At 34.5% G+C, this 25608-nt stretch overlaps 4 protein-coding genes across 8 annotated transcripts; 3 read left to right on the forward strand and 1 right to left on the reverse strand.

Moving 5' to 3' along the window:
- Nucleotides 1-92: 92 nt before the first annotated feature.
- LOC103850590 lies at nucleotides 93-8981 on the forward strand. 3 transcript variants are annotated; one of them, XM_033285652.1, is made up of 25 exons: nucleotides 93-722; nucleotides 1160-1254; nucleotides 1823-2510; nucleotides 2613-2728; nucleotides 2898-2982; nucleotides 3201-3254; nucleotides 3395-3486; nucleotides 3580-3683; nucleotides 3956-4031; nucleotides 4478-4907; nucleotides 5058-5390; nucleotides 5467-5667; nucleotides 5789-5887; nucleotides 5973-6248; nucleotides 6346-6616; nucleotides 6704-6936; nucleotides 7024-7148; nucleotides 7251-7368; nucleotides 7585-7640; nucleotides 7740-7833; nucleotides 7911-8088; nucleotides 8158-8226; nucleotides 8299-8402; nucleotides 8486-8548; nucleotides 8655-8981. In XM_033285652.1, exons 3-25 carry the CDS (start codon nucleotides 2430-2432, stop codon nucleotides 8760-8762), a joined length of 3366 nt encoding a protein of 1121 aa, XP_033141543.1. In that variant the 5' UTR covers nucleotides 93-722; nucleotides 1160-1254; nucleotides 1823-2429; the 3' UTR covers nucleotides 8763-8981. The 3 variants fall into 3 exon arrangements, with proteins under 3 accessions (XP_033141543.1, XP_009125606.1, XP_009125607.1); XM_009127359.3 differs by having other exon boundaries at nucleotides 99-1254; nucleotides 5973-6045; nucleotides 6121-6248; XM_009127358.3 differs by having other exon boundaries at nucleotides 93-1254.
- Nucleotides 8982-9166: 185 nt separating this feature from the next.
- Nucleotides 9167-11526, forward strand: LOC103850591 (temperature-sensitive sn-2 acyl-lipid omega-3 desaturase (ferredoxin), chloroplastic). Its single transcript, XM_009127360.3, has 8 exons — nucleotides 9167-9876; nucleotides 10014-10103; nucleotides 10190-10256; nucleotides 10331-10423; nucleotides 10522-10707; nucleotides 10797-10877; nucleotides 10940-11077; nucleotides 11185-11526. The coding sequence occupies exons 1-8, from the start codon at nucleotides 9413-9415 to the stop codon at nucleotides 11362-11364; spliced, it is 1299 nt and encodes a 432-aa protein (XP_009125608.1). The 5' UTR covers nucleotides 9167-9412; the 3' UTR covers nucleotides 11365-11526.
- LOC103850592 (N-(5'-phosphoribosyl)anthranilate isomerase 1, chloroplastic) lies at nucleotides 11465-13323 on the reverse strand. Of its 2 annotated transcripts, XM_009127362.3 has the most exons (5): nucleotides 13062-13323; nucleotides 12746-12808; nucleotides 12295-12662; nucleotides 12045-12205; nucleotides 11465-11893 (listed from the first exon to the last, which is right to left on the reverse strand). In XM_009127362.3, exons 1-5 carry the CDS (start codon nucleotides 13072-13074, stop codon nucleotides 11668-11670), a joined length of 831 nt encoding a protein of 276 aa, XP_009125610.1. In that variant the 5' UTR covers nucleotides 13075-13323; the 3' UTR covers nucleotides 11465-11667. The 2 variants fall into 2 exon arrangements, with proteins under 2 accessions (XP_009125610.1, XP_009125609.1); XM_009127361.3 differs by lacking the exon at nucleotides 13062-13323 and having other exon boundaries at nucleotides 12746-12854.
- A 7264-nt stretch (nucleotides 13324-20587) lies between these two features.
- On the forward strand, nucleotides 20588-24124 carry LOC103850593 (probable 2-oxoglutarate-dependent dioxygenase At5g05600). 2 transcript variants are annotated; one of them, XM_009127363.3, is made up of 4 exons: nucleotides 20588-21827; nucleotides 22185-22233; nucleotides 22307-22612; nucleotides 23713-24124. In XM_009127363.3, exons 1-4 carry the CDS (start codon nucleotides 21253-21255, stop codon nucleotides 23959-23961), a joined length of 1179 nt encoding a protein of 392 aa, XP_009125611.1. In that variant the 5' UTR covers nucleotides 20588-21252; the 3' UTR covers nucleotides 23962-24124. The 2 variants fall into 2 exon arrangements, with proteins under 2 accessions (XP_009125611.1, XP_009125612.1); XM_009127364.3 differs by lacking the exon at nucleotides 22185-22233 and having other exon boundaries at nucleotides 20591-21827; nucleotides 22282-22612.
- Nucleotides 24125-25608: the final 1484 nt, after the last annotated feature.

The following is a 25608-nucleotide window of genomic DNA, read 5'->3' on the forward strand; positions in this document are numbered from 1 at the left end:
CATTTTCGAGAGAAGAACGCTGACTAGTAAGTAAACTAAACTCACCCGTGACAGCGCATCCAATTCGTAGACAGTTAATCTACCGTTAGATAATCATCCAACGGCTACTAATGGAACACAGAAAATACGAACGTTGTAAAAAGAACCGTTACGTCGCGCAGTCCAACAGGCTTTTTCGAGAAACGAGCGCTGACATAGACAATTTATCTACCGTTAGATTCATTTAACGGCTACTAATGAAAGTCAGAAAATACGAACGTTGTAAAAAGTTACGTCGCGCAGTCCAACGGGCTTTTTTGAGAGACGAGCGCTAACGTAGACAAAATATCTACCGTTAGATCTCTAACCTAATCATCCAACGGCTACTAATGGAAGTCAGAAAATACGAACGTTGTAAGAAGAGCCGTTAGGATCCTCTCCTTATAAATAGAGGCGCTCTCTTGCCTTCTTCTCTTCATCCACAATCTCTCACACAGAAAGAAAAAAATCAAATACGCAAGAAAAGTTAGAATCTGTAGGAGAGAGAGCAAACATGCCTGAGCAAGTAAGAGGTATGATGATCTTCACTTCACCTCCTCCTTTGTTCCCCATAGCCTAAAGAGGAAAGCCTCAGCCTCCTATTAACCGGCCCATCACATAAAGATTCCGAGCCCAGCTTGATTTCTTATTAACCGGCCCATCATCCGAAGCTTCCGAGCCCAAGCCCAGCTTGATTTCCTTAGGTATAAAATTTCTTTAATTAGTCTTTTTTTTTCCCTCCTGATTTTTTTTTTTCAAATGTTTTTGTTTTAGTCAAATCCAAAAATTATCACTCTCTTTTAAATGTTTTTGTTTTGGGGAGATTGTATATTTACTTGATGGACAATGGAAGAAGCTTATGTGTATATTCATAGTGTGAAAACAGTTAGAAACTAGCGTCCTGTCCTTTGATCGTTAGAGAGGTTAAGGTTCCATTTGACTTTACACTTATGAGATCACTTTGTTATTCCTAATCAAATCTTGGCACAATATACAGTTTCCCCTCGTGTTTTTTTTGGTTAAAAACAGTATCATCTTTTGTATTTGCATGTTTAAAAAAAAAAAAAAATCTTCAACGTAAATGCTTGCTTGTTTGCAATCATGGTGTGCATGTTTGATTGTTTGTTTCTTTGCTGGCGAGATTGGAGATGGTCAGGAGGATTTTGAGAAGTGAAAGGTGATTGAAGTAGGATGTCAATGAAGATGGTTCGTAACTCCATTGATGTCACTTAAAAGGTATACACTAAGCTCATCAATACATTAACACTAAATTACTCCATTGAAGAAGAACTAAATTACACTAGGAGGTTGGTGTGGAATCTAGGTCGTATTGAACTTATCTTGTAAATGTGTATAGTGTCACTCTCGTATAGTGAAGTGGTTCGCAGTTAAGTAAACATTGAATTAGGGATTAAACCAAACCAAGCATTGATTACATTACATGATTAGCTACTCTAACTGTAAAGTAGTGAAACTTGTAGTTCTCATTAGTAGATACCTTGGGTGTTCAACTTGTTGCCGTATGGAATCTTATGGATGCTTTGAACTAATGTTTTATTACATAACTAGTATTAGTATACTCGTCTAAGAATTTTTCAATTAGTTTCCCTAGCACTTTTGCGTAGAAGTTGGATCCATAACCATAACTAGATGATGCTCATATTGGAAATTAAATTAGCCATAGCTAGATATTTCATATCCTCGACAGTATAACTTCGATAGTATAATTTGGTAGTTCTAGTTTCCTCAAATGTTGTGCATTCAGTTTGATCTCTTGCATTTAATATTGTTGGTTTTGTTTCAGGAAGTGAAAGAACATACATTAGAGGCAAGGAGTCAGCAAATGGAGGCCAGAACTTGAAGAAGAGTATGAAGATCGTGAAGAAGTCTTACTCTCTAATAATCTCCAACGTCAAGTTCTTATCTGATTCATTACATTTAGGATTGTACTCCTTGATGACAACTTCTGTATCAATTTAACTCTAAATCAAGTTGACCTTTCTACTTTGTAAAATCAAATTATTTGTCGTCTTTTTTTTTTGTAAGTATATATCTCTAAATGTTGTGTGTATTTTTAAATCAAGTACTTTGTAATTTTACAGTTTAAATTAGTTGAAATTTTACAATTTTACTCAAAATAAACAGATACACAAAATCTCAATTGTTCAGAAAAGAATAAAAAGAAACCACCTGAAAAACCTGAACCGAACCGAATTTTATGGTTGAACCGGAAACCGGTTTAAGTAAAAACATCTTCTTCTCCGATTCATTTTCAAATCGAAGCTGAATTTTTTTTTGATTTCTCCGATTAAAACTCCCGACGAACAATTCGATCAAAGCTTCGATTGAGCATTCTACCTTCGTTTAAAATTGCTCGCCGAAAGAGAGCAATCTCAGCTCAATTTCCCTTGATGTTCGTCAGAAAATTTCTGCAGAAAGCCTCCGGCGATGGTGGTCAGAAGCCTCCTCCATCTCCAGCTCCCCCGCCACGTGTACTCCCTCCCTTCTATCTTATCTTATAGATCATTTTTCTATATAAAGTTATTTAATTTTCAAATTAATATGTTAAAGGAGAGAACTTTTACTTTTTGCAGGGATGTTTGATAAAAGAAGAGTTGGATCCTCGTATCGTCTCCCACTATGGGATACCTTCGACGGCGTCTATTCTTGCCTTTGACTCTATCCAATCCCTCTTGGCTGTGGGAACACTGTAAGTGTTCTTCTTCAACTTTGAATCGGTTTATGTGAATGGGGAGACTTTATAAGAAGTTTGGATAGTTGAATCTTTACTCTACTATACTAGTTATGATGATGACAGAAGAAAGGTTCAGCTTTCAAAAAAAAAAGTAATGTTTTTTTTATTGCTAATTGTTTGCTAGAGATGGAAGGATAAAAGTGATTGGTGGTGATAACATTGAGGCGGTTCTTGCTTCTCCTAAGCAGTTACCTTTCAAAAACTTAGAGGTTTGTTGTAATTGGTTCAACTCTTGGTTTGTTGGTTCTCCTTCTCTATCTCCTGATGTGCTTCTAGCTTAATTTCCTTCTTAATAGTATTTCTTTAGTGTATTCCTTTCTGATGAGATCAACTTATGTTGTGAACTTGAGTAAATATTACAGTCCTCCCGCTTTGTGCTCCCAATTATCTCTAACTCCACCTGATGTTATATATTTTTTTTTAACAGTTCATTGAGAACCAAGGCTTTCTGGTCAGCATCTCAAACGAAAACGATATTCAGGTATCAGTTCAGTATGATGTTTGAAATTTAATTTCTGTATTATCCAGAGATGTCTTCACTTCTTTTTGACCTTCTTCACTCTCAATTTTGTTCAACAATCTATCTGATTGACTACGTTAATAAATTTGAATTATTATTAGGTTTGGGACTTGGATCTTAGGCAGACTGTGTCAAGCTTACACTGGGAGTCAAACATTACTGCGTTTTCAATCCTTCCCGGCACCGGTTACATGTACTGAGCTTGTTAAGATGACAATTCGAACCGATGTTATTTCATTGACACTTACTATGGCGTCGTTAATTAATTTTATCATCTCGTTCACAGGTATGTTGGTGATGAGTATGGTACGGTGTCTGTTGTAAAATACAATGCTGACGAAGGAAAATTAGTGCATCTTCCTTATTATGTTCCAACTGATGCTTTAGCGGGTATGTGGTTTCTCTTTCAACCCGATGATCACATGTGTCTAGAATCTTTATTAAGTTTAGAAAGTATCAGGATTGAGTAGTTTGATTATTAGTTAATGTCTATCTGCCTCCAAACTATTTGCACGATAAATTTATGTCTGGGTACTTTTTTCTTATAAACCTTACATGAGTACCATGTCCTCTTGGTAGAATTTGATGCAATACACAAAAAGACCTTCCCTGTTCTTACTTGTTCTTTTTACATATTTTCTACCATTTCCCTCTTTTTGCAGAAGCAGCGGGGCTTTCATCACCTATTGAGTATCCTGTTGTCGGACTTCTTTCTCAGCCTTGTTCGAGGGGAACTAGGTGAGAACATCTTTATTTTGATTTGTGTACTTATTCTTGTGACCTGTAGATGGAAAGCATTTGTGCCTCTCAAACTTACTATCTGAACTTGTCATAGCATTTGTGAAATCACATCTTTACCAAAATAAGCTGATCTTTTCCTACTGTCTCTATCAGTTCTTTACTTTTGTGATCCTATCTCCCTTACTGTTATTTTTAAAATTAGTAAGGTATCTGAGTCTTGTTAAGCCGAAAGGAATAAAAGCAACAGCATGTCTAACTTGTGAGACATTGTTTTATTTTTGGTATAGTTGTGATTCTAGTACTGCCATATAAATTCTTCTTTTTGATATGCTATTTTTTTTTTTTTTGAATTGATTTGATATGCTATTTCAGTGTGCAATAATAAGCTACAATACATCTTCGTATGGTTATTTTTTAATGAATTGTAAAGAATTATCCTGCAGGTTGTTGATCGCATTTTCAAATGGATTACTTTTTATTTGGGATGCATCAGAAGATCGCGTCGAGTTAGTTCGAGGAAACAAAGACCTACCTATGGAGGGTAAGACAGTCGATGTTTCTCTGGAAGCCTCACACGATGAGCTTTCTGATCTTAAGCTAGATGGAAAAGAGATAAGTTCTTTGTGTTGGGCATCAGCTGATGGTTCAGTTCTTGCTGTTGGTTATGTCGATGGAGATATATTATTTTGGGATTTCTCTGATGGGAAGAATGTGAAGGTATCTAATAATGCTGTTAAGTTACAGTTGTCTTCGGCGGAGAAAAGACTTCCTGTCATTGTTATGCATTGGGGTTTGGATGTATCTCGCAAGAATTGTGGTGGAAAACTCTTTATCTATGGTGGTGATATCGTTGGTTCTGACGAAGTACTGACGGTAAGAACTCAACACCTAGTTTAAAAGTTTCATAGTCCCATATTGTTGAACTTGGGAGAAATATAAAATGGATCGTCGTTTTAAATTCTTACCTTGTCTGTGCAAATGCATATCCTAACATGATGTCTTTTTACTGATCTTCTTATGCAGATGTTGGCTCTGGATTGGTCTTCTGGTATGGGAGGTCTGAAATGTGTTGGCCGTGTTGACCGGACCCTTAGTGGTTCATTTGCTGATATGGTCTTGTCTCCAATTGCTAGTTCAAGGCAAAGTGGGGTGTTTTTATTTCTGCTGACGAATCCAGGACAATTGCAAGCGTACGATGATACCTCTCTGGCTTCTCTGATGTCTCAGAAAGAGAATAATATTTCTGTTTCTCCCCTGCCATATCCAATGGTTGTACCAACGATGGATCCACGTATCACCGTAGCAATGTTTGCTGCATTAAATGTTAACGATAAGCCGTCACTGGCTCTTTCCGAGGTAGTCCCTCCACATTTTTTTTTTATGTTGTTGCTTTCCAGTGTGAAGCGATTAATTTATATTTTATTCTTGATAGGTAGTCTTAGCTGCAAAATCTCGAACGCCACGTACTCCATCTGGAGAAAGGGCGCAATGGCCTCTAACAGGTGGTGTTCCAGGCCACATTGATGACTACAAGCTTGAGAGACTGTACATTGCAGGATATCAAGATGGGTCTGTGCGAATATGGGATGCAACCTATCCATGTCTGTCTCTTATTTATGACTTGAAGCCAAAGGTATGAATGCTGTAACTTTCCTTCTTTTTGAAGTTTATCTTAAAAACTTGTGTGTAAGCTGGTTGATATTTGATGAGAATTTTTCCTGCAATTAATTACTTCTTCCTTTATCAATGATCAGGCAAATGGTATTGAGATAACTGGAGTAGATGCATCAGTAACAGCAGTTACCTTCTGTTCTAAGACTTCTTGTTTGGCTGTTGGTAACGAATGTGGTATGGTAAGAAGACCTGTTTCTATTGATACTTTCTTGATTCCAGCTTTCAGTGCGCATCTGATTCTCTCTCATTTTTCTGTCTCTGTAGGTTCGTCTTCTCAAGTTGGTCGGCCATAAAAGTGGAGGAACTTTGGAAGTTGTTACCAACACTGACAAACAAGGTTTGGAACTTTTTACAACGTTGACTGTACAGATTTGCTCTGTTGTATCTCATGCGTTAGGTTTATTTCTTGTAGCTCACCGTTTGGATCAAGAAGATGGACCTCAATGGTTGGCAGCGTATTCTTTCCTGACTTCCCCAGTTTGCACCCTGCGATTTGTACAGTCTACAAGAAGGCTTGTTGTGGGATTTAAATGTGGCAAGGTATGGATTTAACATCCGTTTCTAAATCTCCGCATACAGCCGCTCTCTTTAGTTGAAAGTGTTTCAAACTATTTCTACTTTTCATTTCATATTTCAGGTTGCAATGCTTGACATTAGTGCGCCATCAGTAATGTTCGTTACAGATAGCTTATCTGACACCGGTTTCCCAATCAAGTCACTCTGTGTGAAATCCCCTTCAGCTCCAACTGATCAGGATTCCATAAATTCCGAAGCTCTTGATGATTTTATCTTGTGTGCGATGACTAAAGATGGACAGACCACTCTTATTGATGGAAATACTGGGAAAATACTCGCCTCATGCTTGAGACCTCTGAAGAACCCAACTGCGATTTGTATGCACATTATAGGTAGTTTGTCTGTTACTAACATAAACTGTGTTTATATGCATCTATTAAATAGATAAAACTGAAATGCCCAGTGACTGTAATTTGCAGAGGACTGCTATGATAAAACTGAAATGCCCAGTGAAAAACCAGCTGAAAATCCATCTGAGAAGGAGAAACATGAGAACAAATCTCATATGACCAGTGAAAGTGAGAGTCATTCACCAGGTGGTGAACAGACTGCTGTTACAGAAACAAAACTTGCTGACCAGAGATTTGCGAATTCATTATTTCTCATGTGTTCTGAGGATGCACTACGCTTGTATTCCCTAAAATTGTCTCAGGTATATTGGAGAATCTATCTTGATTTATGGTTCCTGGAATGTCTTGTTGACTTTGTCTGATAACAAGGACTTACTTTCAATACGTAGGGAAGTTTTGAGAGCATTATGGAGGTAAGCGTTTCAAGGCCGTGTTGCTGGATGGGAATCCTAAAGAAGGATGAAAGGGAATGTGCTGTACTCCTACTTTACCGAACAGGGCATATTGAAATAAGGTGATGTTCTAACTGGCTTCCACAAATACAATATACATGCCAGATAAAATGTAGTTACCAAATCGAATCAGCTTTAAAAGAATGGTTTGCTTATGTGAACAGATCTTTCCCGGATCTTGAAGTTGTGGGAGAAAGCTCTTTGCCGTCACTTCTTAGGTGGAACTTTAAGCCTAACATGGAGAAGACAGTATGTTCAGATGATTTAGGCCATCTCGTCCTGGTGAGACTTCCTAATATACTTTCTAGAAGAGAGCTTTTACCTGTTACTGCCCTCAATAATTTGTGAATCAGATAAATCGATGAGACCATTGGATGCTTCCCAGTTTTATGGGGCTTTGTTGGTTTGGTTGTCTTAGTTAGATATTGGCATGTATAATACTATGAGAGAATATTTAATTTCTCAGATGTTTAGGACTTATAAAAGCTAAATCTACAGGTAAATGGTTGTGAAGTTGCAATCCTCTCGTTTCTGGCCCATGCAAACGGATTCAGGTACTGGCTTACTATTTCTCCGTAAATAACTAGAATTTGCATACTTAGCGAGCAAAGTAGCAGTTAAGGTACTAATACCTAGCTCTGTGTTCAACTCAGAATCCCGGAGTCTTTACCTTTGCTTCATGACAAAGTCCTTGCAGCCGCTGCCGACGCTACCTTTAGCCATTTCCCTGTCCATAAGAAAGACCAGGTACATGTTCTGTTTTCACATGTGAACCCTTTTTTCTTTATCTCCATGATTTTGCTATAAAGTGTATGTGATCACAGGATGGCACTCCCAAATTCCTAAGTGGCATTATTAAAGGCTTCAGGTCAAGCAGTGAACAGAAGGTGGACCACCAAATACAAGATTTCTCCCACCTGGGAAACATCTTTTCTAATCCGCCATACTTAAAGCCTTCTGATACCGATCACGACGATGAAAAGATTGTCGAGCTAAACATAGGTTTGTAATATCTTTGCTAAGTTACTCATCCTCTGTTTTCACCTGTGACTAAAAGTGCTTCTTCTGTAGATGACATCGAGATAGATGAACCTCTGAGCATCTTGCCCTTAACCGAGAAAGACAAAAAGGAAAATAAAGGTAAATATTCATATTATCATGTTTTATTATCATAGTGAATGCATCAGACGAATTTGTAAGGCCTCTTTGCAGATAAGAGAACAGATAAGGAAAGACTGTTTGACGGTGCATCCAGTGATGCACAACCCAAAACGAGAACAGTTGATGAGATAAAGGCCAAATACAGAAAAGCAGGGGTGAGTCAAAACCAATTCTATCTTTCACCCCAAAAAGCTCTTTTGCTTTCTGTGTCTTAACATGTTTGTGGTTGTTTTTACAGGAAACCTCAGCAATAGCTTCACAAGCAAAGGACAAACTTCTTGAGCGTGGAGAAAAACTCGAGGTTATACATCTTCATTTAAACTGACATGTTCCCAAGCTGTGTATAACACACTGATTCTAACTACGAAACATAACTTTATTTGTTTGGTCTGTTTTAATAATACCAGAGGATCAGCCAACGCACAGCTGAGCTTCAAGACGGTGCTGAGAACTTTGCATCGATGGCACATGAACTTGCTAAGCAAATGGAGAAGCGAAAATGGTGGAACATATGAGAAAGCTCTGTTTCTTCCATGTGCATGTTTGCGTAATCATTTTGACAATTGCAGGTTCTTGCGTATATAAACTAATCATCTAATATTTTCCACAGGGTGCAGTTTCTCTTTCATTTTTTAATCAATCAAATTTGTAATGTAGTGACAAAACAGAGCAACCAGATTATATTAATCACTTGATTTGATATGAGTGGGTGTTTTCCCTTGAGGCCCAATCTATTATTATGATAGGTCATGTAACATGGGCCACAATGAACCAACTCCCATAAAGGCACAAACGCCAAGTGAGCTTTGGTTGACCACACATTCTCTGTTATTTAACTCATTGGCTCATGACTAAAACCCTAAAGCTAAAGCCCACAGGTTCCTGTACTTTATTTCTGGTTAGTTGTTACACAACAACGCTATCTCCGAAGCCACACATTCATACATATCTCTTGTCTGCTGATAATAACACATACTAAAGAAAGCTGCTGACCTCATAAAGGATTTAACCTTTTTGTGTCAGCGTGCAGTAGAAAGACTGATACAGAGATACACACGACGACAAGCATCAACCAACACACATTCATCTATATCGTTCTCTACTTATCTCTTCGCTTTCTCATTCATTTCTATGTTCTAAGGAGAAAGCCAGTGATAGTGCTAGAATGGTGAGTTGTGTTTTATCAAAATGTGGTATCAGACCTCTCCCTAGGTTCTACCCTAAACCCACAAACTCTTTTGCCTCTAACCCATCACCCACTCTCAAACTCAACCCACCATCTTCTCTCAACTCCCGAAGTGTGTTCTTGGCTAGAACAAGAAACTGGGCGTTGAATGTGGCCATACCATTAACAACTCTCGAGACTCCACCGGAGGAAGAAGAAGACGCGAGTAGGTTCGACCCTGGTGCGCCTCCTCCTTTCAACTTGGCAGACATTAGAGCAGCCATTCCCAAGCATTGTTGGGTCAAGAATCCATGGAAGTCGATGAGTTTCGTTGTCAGAGATGTAGCTATCGTTTTTGGATTGGCTGCTGTAGCTGCTTACTTCAATAGCTGGCTTCTCTGGCCTCTCTACTGGTTTGCTCAAGGAACCATGTTTTGGGCTCTCTTTGTTCTTGGCCATGACTGGTAACAACTACTAATCCTCATGCTTACTTCCTATATAAGACACATAACACATGCAGAGACGTAAAGACTACCTCGCATATGTGTTTGGTCTCCTTCTATAATGTTAAAAAATAATTCATGTTGTTTACCTCTTGCAGTGGACATGGTAGCTTCTCCAATGATCCGAGGTTGAACAGTGTAGCTGGTCATCTTCTTCATTCCTCAATTCTAGTCCCTTACCATGGCTGGTGGGTGTTGCTTCCAACCCTTTTCTATCTGAAATGAATCGTTTGAGGAATCTCACATTCTTCTGGAAACATTATGACTCTTGTAGGAGAATTAGCCATAGAACTCACCACCAGAACCATGGGCATGTTGAGAATGATGAATCATGGCATCCTGTAAGTAACTAAACACATGTGTTGTTATAACCAGCTTACATTTGTGTACTTGCTTGATGTTTCTGTAACTGCAGTTGCCTGAAAGCCTTTTCAAGAAATTGGAAAAGACTACTCTAAATTTTAGGTTCACACTGCCATTTCCAATGCTCGCATACCCTTTCTACTTGGTAATCCTTCAGCATCCTACTATAAACACTTCACCTGGTTAGTATCAAAATAGAGAAAGCTCATGTTCCACATCTGATTATCTGTGTTCTTGATGCAGTGGGGAAGAAGTCCAGGGAAAAATGGTTCTCATTTTGATCCAGACAGTGACTTGTTTCTTCCCAAGGAGAAGAAAGATGTTGTGACATCAACTGCATGTTGGATTGCAATGGCTGCTTTGCTTGTCTGTCTCAACTTCGTCATGGGTCCAATCCAAATGCTCAAACTATATGGCATTCCTTACTGGGTATGTATCTGATGCTGTAACTGAAACTCTATTCCTCTGTTTTCTCTTGTGTAAAGGTGTTTATTAGAACTTTTCACAACTAATTGCAGATATTTGTAATGTGGTTGGACTTTGTGACTTACTTGCATCACCATGGCCATGAAGACAAGCTCCCTTGGTACCGTGGAAAGGTATGCAATATCTACTATCCGTGAGAATCTCAATGCTTCTTTGTCATTTTCCTCAAACACAGGAATGGAGTTACCTGAGAGGAGGGCTCACAACACTGGATCGTGATTACGGATGGATCAATAACATCCACCATGACATTGGAACTCATGTGATACATCATCTTTTCCCGCAGATCCCACATTATCATCTAGTGGAAGCAGTAAGTGTTTTCTTGATGATGTTAATTAAAAACTAGACTTTGCTTCAATATGCTGTTAAAGTGCTTAACTATCTGTATCTATTTTTTTCTCTTTACCCTTTTTCTAGACAGAAGCAGCTAAACCAGTACTAGGAAAGTACTACAGAGAACCGAAAAACTCTGGACCTTTGCCACTTCACTTACTGGGAAGCCTCATAAAAAGTATGAAACAAGACCATTTCGTAAGCGATACAGGAGACGTCGTGTACTATGAGGCAGATCCAAAACTCAATGCACAAAGAACTTGACAATACACTTGCAACAAACAAGGCAGACAAGTTCAAAGTTCATCTTGGTTCATTCTTTATGTATCTTTTGTTTTGGTGCAAGCATTAATTTGTAGAAATCTGCGGTAAAAACTTCAGATTCATTGAACAATATTATCGTCTATTTCATACCAGAATCTTTTTCTTGAGAGCCCAACAAATAACATGAATATCGTAGCCAACCCAGCACTTATAATTCAAATAAAGGGCATTATTTTACCAGCCAGTTACAGTTACAAACACATTGACATGGAAACAACAGGTCGATGCTCAAACCTATAGTTACTAATACTGCACAGAGCGAACAGCAGTAATGAAGGAACTTATCTTCGACTGATCCTTCTGGAGGCCGTCTGGACCGCAGATACCACTGCTAACATCAATTCCATCAGGGTGAAGGATAGACAGAGCTTCTGAAACATTTGTGGGATTGATTCCTCCAGCTAAGAGCCACCCATTTTTGCTTCTGATGGAAGGTAACTTGAACTGAGCCCAGTTAAATCCTTTTCCACTGCAGCAAAATTGTTATAATTTATATCCAAGATTAGTAAAGGAGGTAAGGTAATCTAACCATGCGCTGAACCTATCACATTCTTGATAATTAAATTAGCATAATGACATGCAAGAAGAGGAACAAATTGAAAAGAACACGTTCTAAGTACCTCCCACCCGTTGCACTATCCACAAGAATCCAATCAGCGAGATGACAATCCTCAGGAACTTCATTCAAGAGCTTTCCTTCCTCACTTGCATTAAGAACATATATGACTCTCCTTTGCCGCACTAATCCCTCAAAAGCAGCGCGAGAACCATTACCATGAAGCTGGAAAAAGAAAACCACAATCATCAACACTTTAACAAACTTGATTAAACCACTTTCAGTGAGATCAAAACAATAAGAATATAAACAACCTGAACAAGCTCAAGGTCTGCCTCATCAGCTGCCCTCAGTATCGTCCCCTCATCATCCTCAACAAATACACCAACGGGTTTGGCCCCACCTTCTCTCGCCACTCTGGAAATATCCTTGGCAACAGAAAGAGAGATGGAACGTTTCGAATGCGGCCAAATGATCATCCCGATGAAATCAGCACCAGCTTCAACCGCCATAGCAGCATCTAGCGCTGATGTGATACCGCACATCTTAACCAAAGCCATATCCTTTCCTCTTCCATCATCCTTAGAAGCTGCTACATTCTCTGCGTTGGATAAACTGCAGCTAAACCTCCTCTTCTGAGCATACCCAATCCTTAAAAAAGACACCTTTCGATTGCTTGAACCTGTACACAACAAGAGATCGATGCCATGTGGCAGTGAACATTGAAAGTTCAGTACTTTTTCACTAAAAGTCAAAGAAAGTAACCAGATTTGTAGGTTATGGAGGAAGCCAAAGCTCTAGGATGGAGGCAAAGATCTGTAGATATTCCTGAGGAAAAAAAGAATAAGACTTTCTTCATCAAACTGATCTTAGGATAAAACTTAACACTAGCAATATCAACACAAGAAAATATATAACGTAATCAACTAAAGAATCAATGGTTCATCACTACAGCAGAGAATAAACATTAACGAATACAACTAGCAAAAACTCTCTGAGTAAATACGTCGAACAACTGAGCTGCATTAAGTTCCCACACAGACTTCATCAACAGAAAGCGATAATACATATATATATATACCTGTCGAGATCATAACTCGGTAAGTGAGAATCTCAGGTGATATTGGACTGTCTCCGCTCAATCAAAATAATGAGGAAGATGCAGTGGAGAGACCAGACCGTACGGCCGAAGACGATCAGAAACTGTCTGAAAGGGAAATTAAAGTACAGCATTGAACTACCAACTTTTTTTTGGATTAGGTGTAACCGAACCGAACCGAACCAAGCCCAGTTATTGAATTTCTGGTTTTGTATAGAACCGGAGGATACCGTTTCGCACTGCAATTTTAGTTTGGTTATTTGAACCAACCGGAAAATACTGTTGATTTTCTGTTTTTTATTTTTGCTAAAAAAAAAAAGAAAAAGACAAGGATAGCACCAAACCAAGTTTTTGTTCCCAAAGTAGCACTCAAAGCTCAAAGTCATAAAAATAAGTTTCATTAAAGAGGTAAATATACACTTATACCCCTTGGGTTAATTAATCCAAACCTTAGGGTTTAGAGTTAAGGGGGTGGAATTTTGGCATTAGAGTTTAAAATTTTATAAAAAATAAATACTAAAATAAAAAATAAAAATTTTTAAAACAGTTTCAAAAATTATTTTTAAACTATAAAAAGAAAATTTGAAAAAAAAATAAAAAAAAATTTCAAAATTTTTTTTTTAAAAAAAATTATAAAAATTTCGAATCTGAAAACATATAATCTGAAACTATAAAAAAAATTTCTTTTTTTTTATTTTATTTATTTTTATTTTTATTTTATTTTATTTATTTTTGTTTATTTATTTAATTTTAAACCAAGGGTATTAGGGATATTTTACCCTTTAATAAATGTCATTTTTGTGACTTTCTCCTTCTAGCGCTATTTTTGAGACATAAACTTCAAAAGGTGCTATTATTGACAATTGCCCAAAAAAAAATTGGCTATTTTAGTAATCCTATATTTATGATAACTCAAGATAAAAAATTGTAATATCTAAATCAAAAAGAGGGAATGGTAAGTTTTAACTGTTTTTCCTTGACAAATCATATTAAACAATAAAATATGCTAATATATATTTGTAACCGACTAAAATTTCATTCAATCAAATTAAGTTTACAAATAGTTAACAAAATCATAAAAGCAAATTCTTACATAAGCTGTTATTATTATTTTTTTACTGAGGATAATATGCATTCTACTACTATCCGATGGGTATGTTTTTTTATGTTAAGATCATTTGATATGTTACTTAAAATAATTGCTTTCCTGATTAAGTTATGTTAAGATGCGACTGTTTCTACTGTGGTAGGTTTTGCCTTTCGGTTAGTACTACTATTCAATTTTTAATCAACGAATTGCAAGTTGAGAAAAACAATCAATACTTGTTACGAGTTATAGTTGTATAGTTGTATATTCATATAAATTGACAAACCAAAAGATATAGAAAAAAAAATCAAGTGTGAACGCCTTGTTATTGGAGGGCACATGAAAAGACATGCCAACACAACATTTACCGACATCTATAGCAACCCGGCGGTGCGTTTCTTACATTAAAGTGAACACATCTCCACACAGTTCGTCTCCCTTTTGTTTTGAGCACGTGCTTAATGTGATTTTTTCATACTTTACCAAACTATTCATTCTTCGTATATGATTTTAAATGCGTATATCAAATGATTTAGTTGAACAGCTGAGCGCATCCCATCCATAAACTTCTCAACTTGGATGTCTAAGCAAATTAATATAGCATTTTTAATATAATTCTAGTACCTGATTGAATTAAAATGTTTTCAAAAAATCAAAACCAATTAAACACACATGTGTATTGTTTTTTTATGGGTATCTAAAAACATCTCTAGTGATACTCTATTTTCCATCTAAATGCTATTTATTGAGTAAAAATGCATACAATAATTTGTTATATCTTATAGAAATATGAACAGTAATACACCAAAATAAAGGAACACTGTTTATTTACTTTATTTTAATTTTTTTTCTTTACAAAATTGACCTCTCATTTATATTTTCATTTTCAACTAAAATAAAGTTATGCAGTATACATTTTCACATCCTTAAAATACTAAGTTTAATACATCTTTTATTTTTAATTATGTGTTGTAATAAAATATTAAAATAAAATTTTAGTTATATAGATAGTATAATTGTTGCAGTTCACTGTTATAAAATAAAATAAAAGGTAAAATTAATATTTTTAAAGTTACTGATTGTATAATAAATTGATAAATAAATAGAAAAATATTTTAAATATCTTTTGTAAGAATGGAAAGTATATGTAATTATTAAAATAAATTATTTTTATATTTTTAGACTAAAAAACAGATGTAACCGTTAGAAACAGTCTAAAAATCTCATAAGAAAGAAAAAAAACTCATAAGAATATTCATATTACTAGCGCGCAACCACAATGGTTAGAAATCCTTAAAAAAATCTTAAACAAAAAAAAAATAATATAAATTAATTGTTTAGTTAAATTTTAATTAGAAAACATAATTATATCAATCACAAATGTCCCATGAGTTTTTAATTAGGTTCTTGAAAGCTCTTAGTGTAGAATTTCCATCTTTCCTCTCTCTTCAATTTTGATTATTTTTAACTTTTTATTATTAGATACTCATATTTCAGGTGCTTTAATACTCTTGTGTTCTCTCTTCTATTTCCTCATTTAATCTTTAATTGTAATGTTGAGAACTCCATTTGATATCACCAATGGAGATGCTCTTAAGGAACTGAAATTATTTTTCAAATTTTTATAAATTTAAAAGCAAACGTAACTTCACTTTCGTTCGTCCCTGTTAGGCCCAACCTCATCTCTTTTGTAGACACACAACTCTCTTAGTGGCTTCTTCTTCGTCCCCTTTTTTAACATGCTTACTCTTTTTCGGTTTCGACCATAATAAATCAATCAATATTTTAACTATATGTAAAACATTAAAATAATAATTCTGCAATGTAGCACTTTGTGGGGTGTAGAGAGCGACAAGCATTTCCAGAGATTTCTAGTCATTCTACCACTTTCAAAATAAAATATTGAAAAACTTGTTCGATGTGACGGATTTGCAAGTGTAAGAGAGTACGGATTGTCCACCATTATCCGTAAATGCTTATGAGAGTCCACAATGAATTATGATTGCATTCAGGAATATGATTTTTCATTTTACATAATGATTACGCATTTAGTTTCATATAATTGGTGGATATACACATGCATACATGTTACTGCACTTTGACTTAGCATTTCTGTATAATGTATCATGCATGTATGTTGGGGAATGAGAAAAAAATACATATCTTCCGACGAATAGCGAATGATAGTTGAGAGCTTGGTATCAACTTTTTGCTTTAGGCTTTTAATGTTGTAAGAACTCAAAGAAAACAAAAGCTAATAGTTAAAAAAATAACTTCGAGTGTTCTTAGAAATTTTAAAGACTTTAGAACCAATAAAATCTGATCGGGTAATATTTGACCTCTTTTCCCTTTCAAAATGGATACCATTATTTTTACATTCCGGAAATAGCAAGTAAAGGAAAAAATACATAGCGATTTAAGATCTTTCGAATTGTGTTAAAGCCTTCAAAGCTTTAATTTACCAATCACAACCATTATAACGTTAACCAACCAATCCCACGATCAATGATTTCTGTACCGGTCAAACATGTCTAAAATTCCAAAGCTCCAACCACTATCATGAAAGCATTATATGTCGCATTACTAAACAAGGAAAAACATTTATCGATTTATGGTATCTGAATAATTTAATTTATTTTGATAAACTTTAAGACTAACTGAAATTTGTTATGGTATTAAATAACTTGTCCAATGTCATCTCAGAATTTCGAACTAGTTCTTTTCTACTTTTGGTCATATAAATTTAATTTAGTTATAAAATGGTATGTGAAAAATGGTCAGGCATCATTTTTGCCAAATATGTAGAGGCTCAACTACACTTGGTAACAACTTTTCAATGGAAGCATGTGATCCCCTACTCTTAACGTGGGGTTTCCTATATATCTACACATACTGACATACATATACGTAAAACTGAAGCATAGCGATCATTTATAAGCAACTCGAAGATTTTATTTCAAAATTTCAAGATTTATCATATGACTTTCGATCGATGCGCTTCGACTAATTTTCAACCTTTATAAAACTAATTAAGATGCGCTTAGAACATTCGGGTTCCCTGTACCGTAGCCAGCTTCATAATTTTTTTTTTTTGTATATACATCTAACTAGGATCGCTAAACAATATATTTTTTATAAAATGAAGATCGTTCAAGCCGATGACCATGATTGTCAACAAACACTGCCGTTTGCAAATATACTATATGTAAAGTGGTGCCATTGCATAATTATAACAATTATAGTATAGGAATTTTTTATGGAGAACGTTCAAAATTTGGATTGAACAACTATATCATTAAAGTATAATATGGTTTATTCTCGTTATAAACTTCACAATTAATTATGTTTAATCTGTGACAGGTTTAAGATGGATGACTTGCAAGTTATATATATGTATATATAATATATAAGCGAATTACATTGCCGACAATTCAGTTTTAAAAAATAAAGAGGAAAAATCACGAAAGTTATATATAGAGTTAGTCTTCTTCAGCTAATTGATTAGCTGTCACACAAAAATGAAATCCACAGGCCATATGTTTAAATGTGGAGGCTTACCAACGAGTTATGTATTACAATGCAATTGTTGCAAAACTCATGCGGGAGTTCAAAGATATAAGATATGTGAACTTGCACAATATATCTTGACCAAAATCGCCAGACCGGAGATTGTTTTTAAGTTACTAGGAAGTTTTGCGTCCGAAGATTTGTACATCTTCTTATGGTGAGGTCTAAATTATGTTAAATTAATTAATTTAGGAGAGTAGAATTTCCGATGAAAACCAACTCTGCGACCCTCTAAACCTCTACTAGGTGATCCAAGAGTTTTAACCATTGGGTTAATTTCTCATTGGTTTAACTAGAGATCATCATTTGCGTTAGAATAATGATTTAACACGTATCATAATATTATCATCACATTACTATAATATATCCTATTATATCACTGTATCACCACATGTGATAATCAAATTAGCATGGCCATCATATCATCATCACCATCCTTATAAACTTTAGTTACCAATACTAGCTCTGGGAAAGTATATCTAATGACAATAAACGTAAACTTTGTGGCACAAGTTCTGTGAACAAAATACATACTGCTCCTGGGCTATATATTACAGTTCTTGTTATAACTAAAAATGATTCACCTTTATTCGAAAATGCTTTTCGAAGTGTATGAATATATGGATGTTGAGTGTATCTACATGTGTTACAAAAAAAAGGGATGTTGAATGTATCTATATTTAGCATCCAAATGCACGTATATACAGTTGAGTACTTATATAGTTGTTTATATATTTTCATTCAACTAATCAACCATTGCAGCAAAAAGAAACACGTGTTAGGATTAACACATTTTGTGGCAATGACTTTGGTTAAAAAACTTGGAGAAGCAAAATAATGATCATTTTAAATTGTTATTCACAAGAATGAAATTTAAGCAATAATTTTTGCTAAACTTATAGAAAGCAAATACCAAAAAGAAGATTTCTATAAAAAAAATTGATAAAACATTCCATTGACTTTTTAAATCATCTTGAATCATTATCACATTCGGATGAATAATATTAGTGACAGGTAACATTGACCTACACACAAAATAGTATTATTGATTGTACATAAGATCTCCGAAATCTGGTTTTGGATAGTTTATAGTCCGGTCAATCGTTTGTATTTTAGTTTCAGTTATACACAGTTTATTTTTAAGGGATTTACATAAACTTTTTTCATTTGTTAAAGCTTTAATCTCAAACGGAGGGTTCGGGTTTGAATTCAGGTCGATTTGGTTTAGCTTTAGTTTTAAATTAGCTAGAATTTCTTTTGTTTAATTTTTAATTTAAACTGCGGAGTTTTAACTAACTTGAAGAACAATCGTCAAGACTGAAAATCCACGTGATTGTGGATTGTTTTTATATATTTTGTATAGTTGTCGACTGGAAAGTTTTATGCGGTGGAGTTTCTTAAAGAGGATTATACATGTCACCAAGAATATGATCAACCAAGAATTCTATAAAACCTTTTATTCAAATTCAATGTTTCTCTTTTGAAAGCTTTACGTCATTAGCGACGTCATCCTACCAATGGATTATTAGCCCACGTGGTATACTACTAAAACTATATTTTAAGTTCTTGTTTATTAATATTTAAATATTTGCCTCTTTTTAATTATATATTTTTGAGCCGAAAAGTATTTACTTTTCTCTGCGTCTAATCTTTTATCCAAACATTGACAAATTCTGTGAGAAATATTAAAAATGGTAGAAAAAAATGCAGAAGCTCTCTAGTATGTCGACTCTTTCTAGAATTCATGAGTTTATAATAACATTTTAATATCTTGGTTTCTAAAATTCGTGTTCCATGGATACTTTTTTTTATCATTATTAAGCTGCAATTGACATTCAGGAATTTTAAAATGAAGTATCGTTTAATAATTTATATTTGTATTCATTTTTTTTCTTGCAAACTATTTGTATTCATTATGTTCACTGAAAAATGGTATATTTTGTCATCAACCAAGCACTATACCTCACGATGACCGTATATAATCTCTAAATCCGCTGGATTTTTAGATCACAAATGATGAATGAAAATATTTAGGTGTATGTTATAAATTATGTAGAAACTTTTGCGTCTACCAAATGCCAATATTTATAGCCGCAAACGGATGTCAATTCCTCATTTCTTTAGCACAAATATAATTTTATTTCTATAAGATAAGATAACCAACATCTTATACACAATAATCCCAATGACGGCACGTGCCGTCTGCTGATCAAACTAATATCATTAGTCTCTTCAGAGATTTTAATATATTGAGTACTAGGGTCGGCCCGCCCTACGGGCGGGATATTAGTTAATTTGATATTCACTAAATGCTCGAGTTGAAATTTGTTTTAAGATTCAAGAATTTGGTTATCTGTTATGTCTTACTTATTAGTATGCGGTGGTATAGTTGTTTTTCGATTATTTTTGCTTTGGTATTGTATCAAATTAACTAATTGTCTAACTCATAATTATAGATGTACAAATGTGGATTTGTGATAAAGTTTGATGACAATACTGTTTTTTTTAATTCTTATTCATAGTGGAGTGTGCATGTGTCAGAAAGAGGCCTATAACAACTTTTATGTTTTTGTGTATGGATTTTAAATATATATTATTTTGTATAATGCATACTTGTTCTACAACATTTGCTTGTAGACTAAAAAATTGATTTCTATATTTTAAAAAAAGAAAATATTTAGTCTAGAATATAACATGCACATATGTATTGACTATATATAAAAGTTGAGTGTTATTTTAAAATGACATATGTATAGAGATTTTTTAACCATTACTTCACTGGCACAAAACATTTATAACTGTAAATACCTTCTTTTAAAAGCAAAACTAATAAAAGCGTATACAACAAATGTATTTTGATATATATTATATGCATCAAGTTATAAAGGTTGGAAACATTGCAAAACTGTTTGGAGCAAAGTTTTTAACTTCACGATTTTCATCTTGACGTCAGTTCAGTGTCGGCCCTGGCCACAAGCAGAAGAAGCATGGGCTTCCAGCTGACACGATAATAAGTATTTTCGCGGCCACATATTTATAAAAAGTGACTTTGCCCTAGTGGTTCTAAGAGAAATTACCAGTGCTAGAAGTGCTGGGTTCAATTACGTTTAACTGCATTTATTTATTTTGGTCCTAAATATAAAATGGGACACGTGTCACTCCCAAAACGCACGAATTGATGACGTGGCTTCACGGGAGAGAGGCGAACATTTCTTTATATATATAGATTTTGTCTTTATCGATATTTAGTCCCCTAAAATAGTTTAAACTATTACACAAAGCTTGCTACAAACTCAAAGTGACCCATAGTTTCTCATGTCGATGCAATATAGCTTTTGTCCTACTGTCCTAAAATGAAAAAAAATATAAAATATTCCACACGTTTCATTAATAATTAAATACGTTGCTTTCATCATCTCGAGCCGGTTTCTGATTCTCCTCCACCACCATTTACCCTCCTTTAAAACTCCAACCATCAAACAAATTTGTTATTTCTCACAAATCCTCTAAACGTCTCGTATGAGCAAGAGAAATCGATCAAACCAAAACAAAAAGATGAACAAGAACAAGAAAGATGTGAAGATCAAGACAGAGAAAGGCTCAATGATGGATGAGTGGCCTGAGCCAATCGTCAGAGTCCAGTCCTTAGCCGAGAGAAACCTCTCCACTCTCCCCGAACGCTACATAAAACCAGCGTCTCAACGCCCTACCATGACCGATGACGCTCCCGTAGCGACCAACATACCAATCATAGACCTTGAAGGACTGTTCTCGGAAGATGGGTCGTCGGATGACGTCATCATGGCTAAGATATCGGAGGCTTGCCGTGAGTGGGGATTCTTCCAGGTGGTGAACCACGGTGTGAGGCCGGAGCTGATGGACGCGGCTAGAGAGAATTGGAGAGAGTTTTTCCACTTGCCGGTCAATGCTAAAGAGACTTATTCGAACTCACCAAGGACCTATGAAGGCTATGGAAGTAGGTTAGGAGTTGAGAAAGGAGCCATTCTTGATTGGAGTGATTATTATTATCTTCATCATCTTCCTCCTCATTTGAAAGATTTCAATAAGTGGCCTTCTTCTCCTCCCACTATTAGGTACTTATTTAATTATTTTCTCCTTTGTGATTATCTTAGGACATTTGCAAAGGTTTTCAATTATTATTATTATTTACAAAAGAATACAATATTTAATTAAAAATGTTTCGAAGTTTGAGAAAATTCATGCCAATACTTCTCAAACGAAAGATTTTAGTATGAGTTTTTCAAGTTTTTGAAGAAAAAAAATTTATATTCAAATATTAGTATGGTTTATGAGAGACTTCAATACAAGTGATCTTATATCCTTCATTTGTGTTTTTTTTTAACTTTTTTGGAAAGTTTTAAATTATTTAAGAAGAAGACCCATTTACCGAAAAGTTATTTCTTGTTTTCTTTTATCCTTCTGACGAGGAGAATTTGTGAATTTTTAACGTTGGAATCACAAAAAGCTGCTAAAAAAAAGGTACAATCTTGGACTAGATTCGTTAATATTTTTAATGTTTTTTTATAGAGAAGTGATCGATGAATATGGCCAGGAAGTAGTACAATTATGCGAGAGGATTATGAGGGTATTATCGTCAAATTTAGGACTCAAGGAAGATAAGTTTCAAGAAGCGTTTGGAGGTAAAAACATTGGATCATGTTTAAGGGTTAATTATTACCCAAAATGCCCTCGACCGGAGCTGGCTCTCGGTCTCTCCTCCCACTCTGATCCTGGTGGTATGACCATTCTTTTACCAGACGATCAAGTCTTTGGTCTCCAGGTCCGCAAAGATAATACGTGGATCACTGTCAAGCCTCATCCCCATGCTTTCATTGTCAATATTGGTGATCAAATACAGGTAATTAATCAATTCTCTTTTTAGAATATGCATGGATTTATTTTACAAAAATGCATATAAATTGACGTTTATAATAGTTAAAATAATTGGAAAACACTTCAAATATGTACAGATAATTTTTCATATCTGTTTACACATGCATATAAATTGATATTGATGTAAGATTGAAAAGGCAACATTAAGAATTTTCGAGACAACTAATGACGAGAATGAGATAAGCTACAGTTCCACGTTTTAGACATGTTTTGAAATGCAAGTATGATAAATAGTAACTACTTGTGCTAAATTGTGTTTTGAATTTTCTGAATATATTGTAATTATTATGTCAATATTCCGATAACAGATATTACGTTCTTTTAGATCTATATCCTGTCTGCCGGTTTTTATGGACTGTTTCGAGAAAAAATGACACTTTCAAAAAATAATGTAAATCAAGAAATATAAATTTTTAATTATCAGTGGCCGTCCCTATTTTAATATCAAACAAACAGTACAGCACGCAATAATCCTTCAATGCGCACATGTGTTTGGCTGTTTGCCCATGTTGCAGAGAAGGAATATTAATTTGTACAATGTATAACACGATTTTTCAAACACAAACATCACACATGTTCATATGCTCCAGAAATTTTGTCCAAATACCACTATTTTTGATGAAAGCAAAACTCATGTTAGCTTTTTGTGTCTAGTGGGAAAGAATGATGTCCATGTCATGATTTAATTTCTTTCCAAACTGTGTTATTTTTAATTGGACGAAAACTGAAACCTAGTGTAGTGTACAGAACAAAAGTTCATTTAACCAATAGGAAAATTCCACAAAAATCATCGAAAGACTTTTTTTAAAGAGTTGTAACTTGTAATACCTTTTCAAAACAATTTAATACATACTAGTAGTTTATGGTAATTAATCTCAATTTTTTTTGTATAAACTGCTTGTGTTATTTTTTGATTTCCTAGTTAAATAATTTTTAATGCTCATCAAAATTTACTCGAATGGTTATCCAAATTCAAATCTTTAGTATATCTAGATATATTATAATTAAACTGGTCTTAAACTTGTACTCAAACTTATGTGTATTGCTATGATGTTAAAAATGCAGATTCTAAGCAACTCAACATACAAGAGTGTGGAGCATAGAGTGATAGTGAACTCCGAGAGAGAGAGAGTTTCACTTGCTTTCTTCTACAATCCTAAAAGCGATATTCCAATCCAACCATTACAAGAACTTGTATCCACTCATAATCCTCCTTTATATCCTCCAATGACCTTTGATCAATATAGACTCTTTATCAGAACTCAAGGTCCACGAGGAAAATCTCATGTTGAATCTCATGTTTCTCCTCGTTAACTGTTTTCTCTTCACACAAAAAAGATTTGATGTTTTAAAAATCTGACTTGTATATGTGTTTTTTTAGTTCTCACAGGATCTGATTTACCTTCAAGCAAATAACCATTGAATGATATAAATAAATTGTTATACAATAATATTATATATTTTCTTATACTGGCTATATTATAAATGTTAGATATCTAGACTATTTTGCAACCAAACTTCCACATAATATAGTTTAACAAAAACAACAATTCATACAATATATATAACATCTATCAAATATCATTTGCGCATTTTTTATTTCTGTACGTAATGTGTCGCCATGTTTGAAAAACCTGGCTGATAGTGATCAAAGTACAACTAGCATATAAAGAGAATATAAATGTATAATTGTTGAACTCTAACGTCACATGATTTCATATTATAACCTTTAAATAGTGCTTAATCAATTAGACTAACTAAACTATTAATTGGATTGCAGATAACCCTATGCACACACACATTCCACGATTTTATGAACACACAGCCTTTACAAACACCGCCTAACTAAACGACCACATAAACCGTTTTCACAACACTATTGGTTTCTTTTCGTTTGGAGGACTTATCTATATATCATAACATATGATAAAATTTTCGCATAAACTATATAAAATCTATAAACTGTAATCTAATGATATAGTAATCAAATCAATTTTTATAATTGGCATAAAATTAAAGGATTAAAACAACAAAGCATGGATTGTTACTTATATATTGTATAAAAGACAATTTTTTTATAGAGAATTTGTATTCCCTATCCACCAAACCTCCTTTATTTGCACTCCATACTCTATTTCCCCTTAATTTTTTTCCTCCCATCATTACCATTTTCACCCTATTGTATGGTATCTCACCTTTTGCAGTATATTGAGCTAATTTACTCTTTTTTTTATCATATACAAATGAAGGGGGTGAGCCTGCAATCATTTTCAGTATTGTCATCGATGAGTCATACATTATATTTATATCCTACTAATAATCTGTCCTAATTGTAAAATCTATATAGATTCGATTTGACATAGAGGATTAGTGGTGAATAAGATTGTGCGGATAATATTCTAATAACAAAGCCACATCTACTCAATTGTACACCTCTCATTCCCATATATATTTCTTTTCCGTGGAATAATCATTAGATTCTATATGTCAAACGTTTGAGCTCTAAACAGTATAATACCTCAATCTATAAATAAGAATCGTATTTGTATTAAATGAGAATTATATAAGCATGTGCATATTCAAGTGGTGGTTGTCGACTTGGTCTAACATACATCTTATTTAGAAAAGTAAATACTAAACACATATAATAGAAAAAGCAAGTTGCATTTTGATTCACACTATCAACCGACGACGGTTGTATAATTTTAATGATGATTTAACATAACAATCACAACATCTCTCGACTATAACCACTTGACTACTAACTACTAAGCACAACCACTTGGTTACAATGAGATTATGAGGATGATAGTAGGGTCACTACTCACTACATGTACGAACTCATAAGTCACTTACCAACGAAAATTATTCTTATGTTAAGATTCAGTCTAAGGATGTTCATGTGGGCTTTCAAGGCTTTATGTATTCTCGAATAAAGTCTTGGACCTGAACTGGTATCTT

Source organism: Brassica rapa, chromosome A02, assembly GCF_000309985.2.
Source record: "Brassica rapa cultivar Chiifu-401-42 chromosome A02, CAAS_Brap_v3.01, whole genome shotgun sequence".
Classification (NCBI taxonomy): domain Eukaryota; kingdom Viridiplantae; phylum Streptophyta; class Magnoliopsida; order Brassicales; family Brassicaceae; genus Brassica; species Brassica rapa.

Coding starts and splice junctions, on each gene's coding strand:
- LOC103850590 (XM_009127358.3), top strand. CDS start 2,430: ATGTTCGTCAGAAAATTTCTGCAGAAAGCCTCCGGCGATGGTGGTCAG. Junction 5,391..5,466: donor CGTCACTGGCTCTTTCCGAG/GTAGTCCCTCCA, acceptor TATTCTTGATAG/GTAGTCTTAGCTGCAAAATC. Junction 7,369..7,584: donor ATTTAGGCCATCTCGTCCTG/GTGAGACTTCCT, acceptor CTAAATCTACAG/GTAAATGGTTGTGAAGTTGC.
- LOC103850593 (XM_009127363.3), top strand. CDS start 21,253: ATGAGCAAGAGAAATCGATCAAACCAAAACAAAAAGATGAACAAGAAC. Junction 21,828..22,184: donor TCTTCTCCTCCCACTATTAG/GTACTTATTTAA, acceptor TCTGACGAGGAG/AATTTGTGAATTTTTAACGT. Junction 22,234..22,306: donor AAAAAGCTGCTAAAAAAAAG/GTACAATCTTGG, acceptor GAATATGGCCAG/GAAGTAGTACAATTATGCGA.
- LOC103850591 (XM_009127360.3), top strand. CDS start 9,413: ATGGTGAGTTGTGTTTTATCAAAATGTGGTATCAGACCTCTCCCTAGG. Junction 10,104..10,189: donor CTAGTCCCTTACCATGGCTG/GTGGGTGTTGCT, acceptor TGACTCTTGTAG/GAGAATTAGCCATAGAACTC. Junction 10,257..10,330: donor ATGATGAATCATGGCATCCT/GTAAGTAACTAA, acceptor CTGTAACTGCAG/TTGCCTGAAAGCCTTTTCAA.
- LOC103850592 (XM_009127361.3), bottom strand. CDS start 12,839: ATGAAGAAAGTCTTATTCTTTTTTTCCTCAGGAATATCTACAGATCTT. Junction 12,206..12,294: donor CAGACCTTGAGCTTGTTCAG/GTTGTTTATATT, acceptor TTCTTTTTCCAG/CTTCATGGTAATGGTTCTCG. Junction 11,894..12,044: donor GATAGTGCAACGGGTGGGAG/GTACTTAGAACG, acceptor ATTTTGCTGCAG/TGGAAAAGGATTTAACTGGG.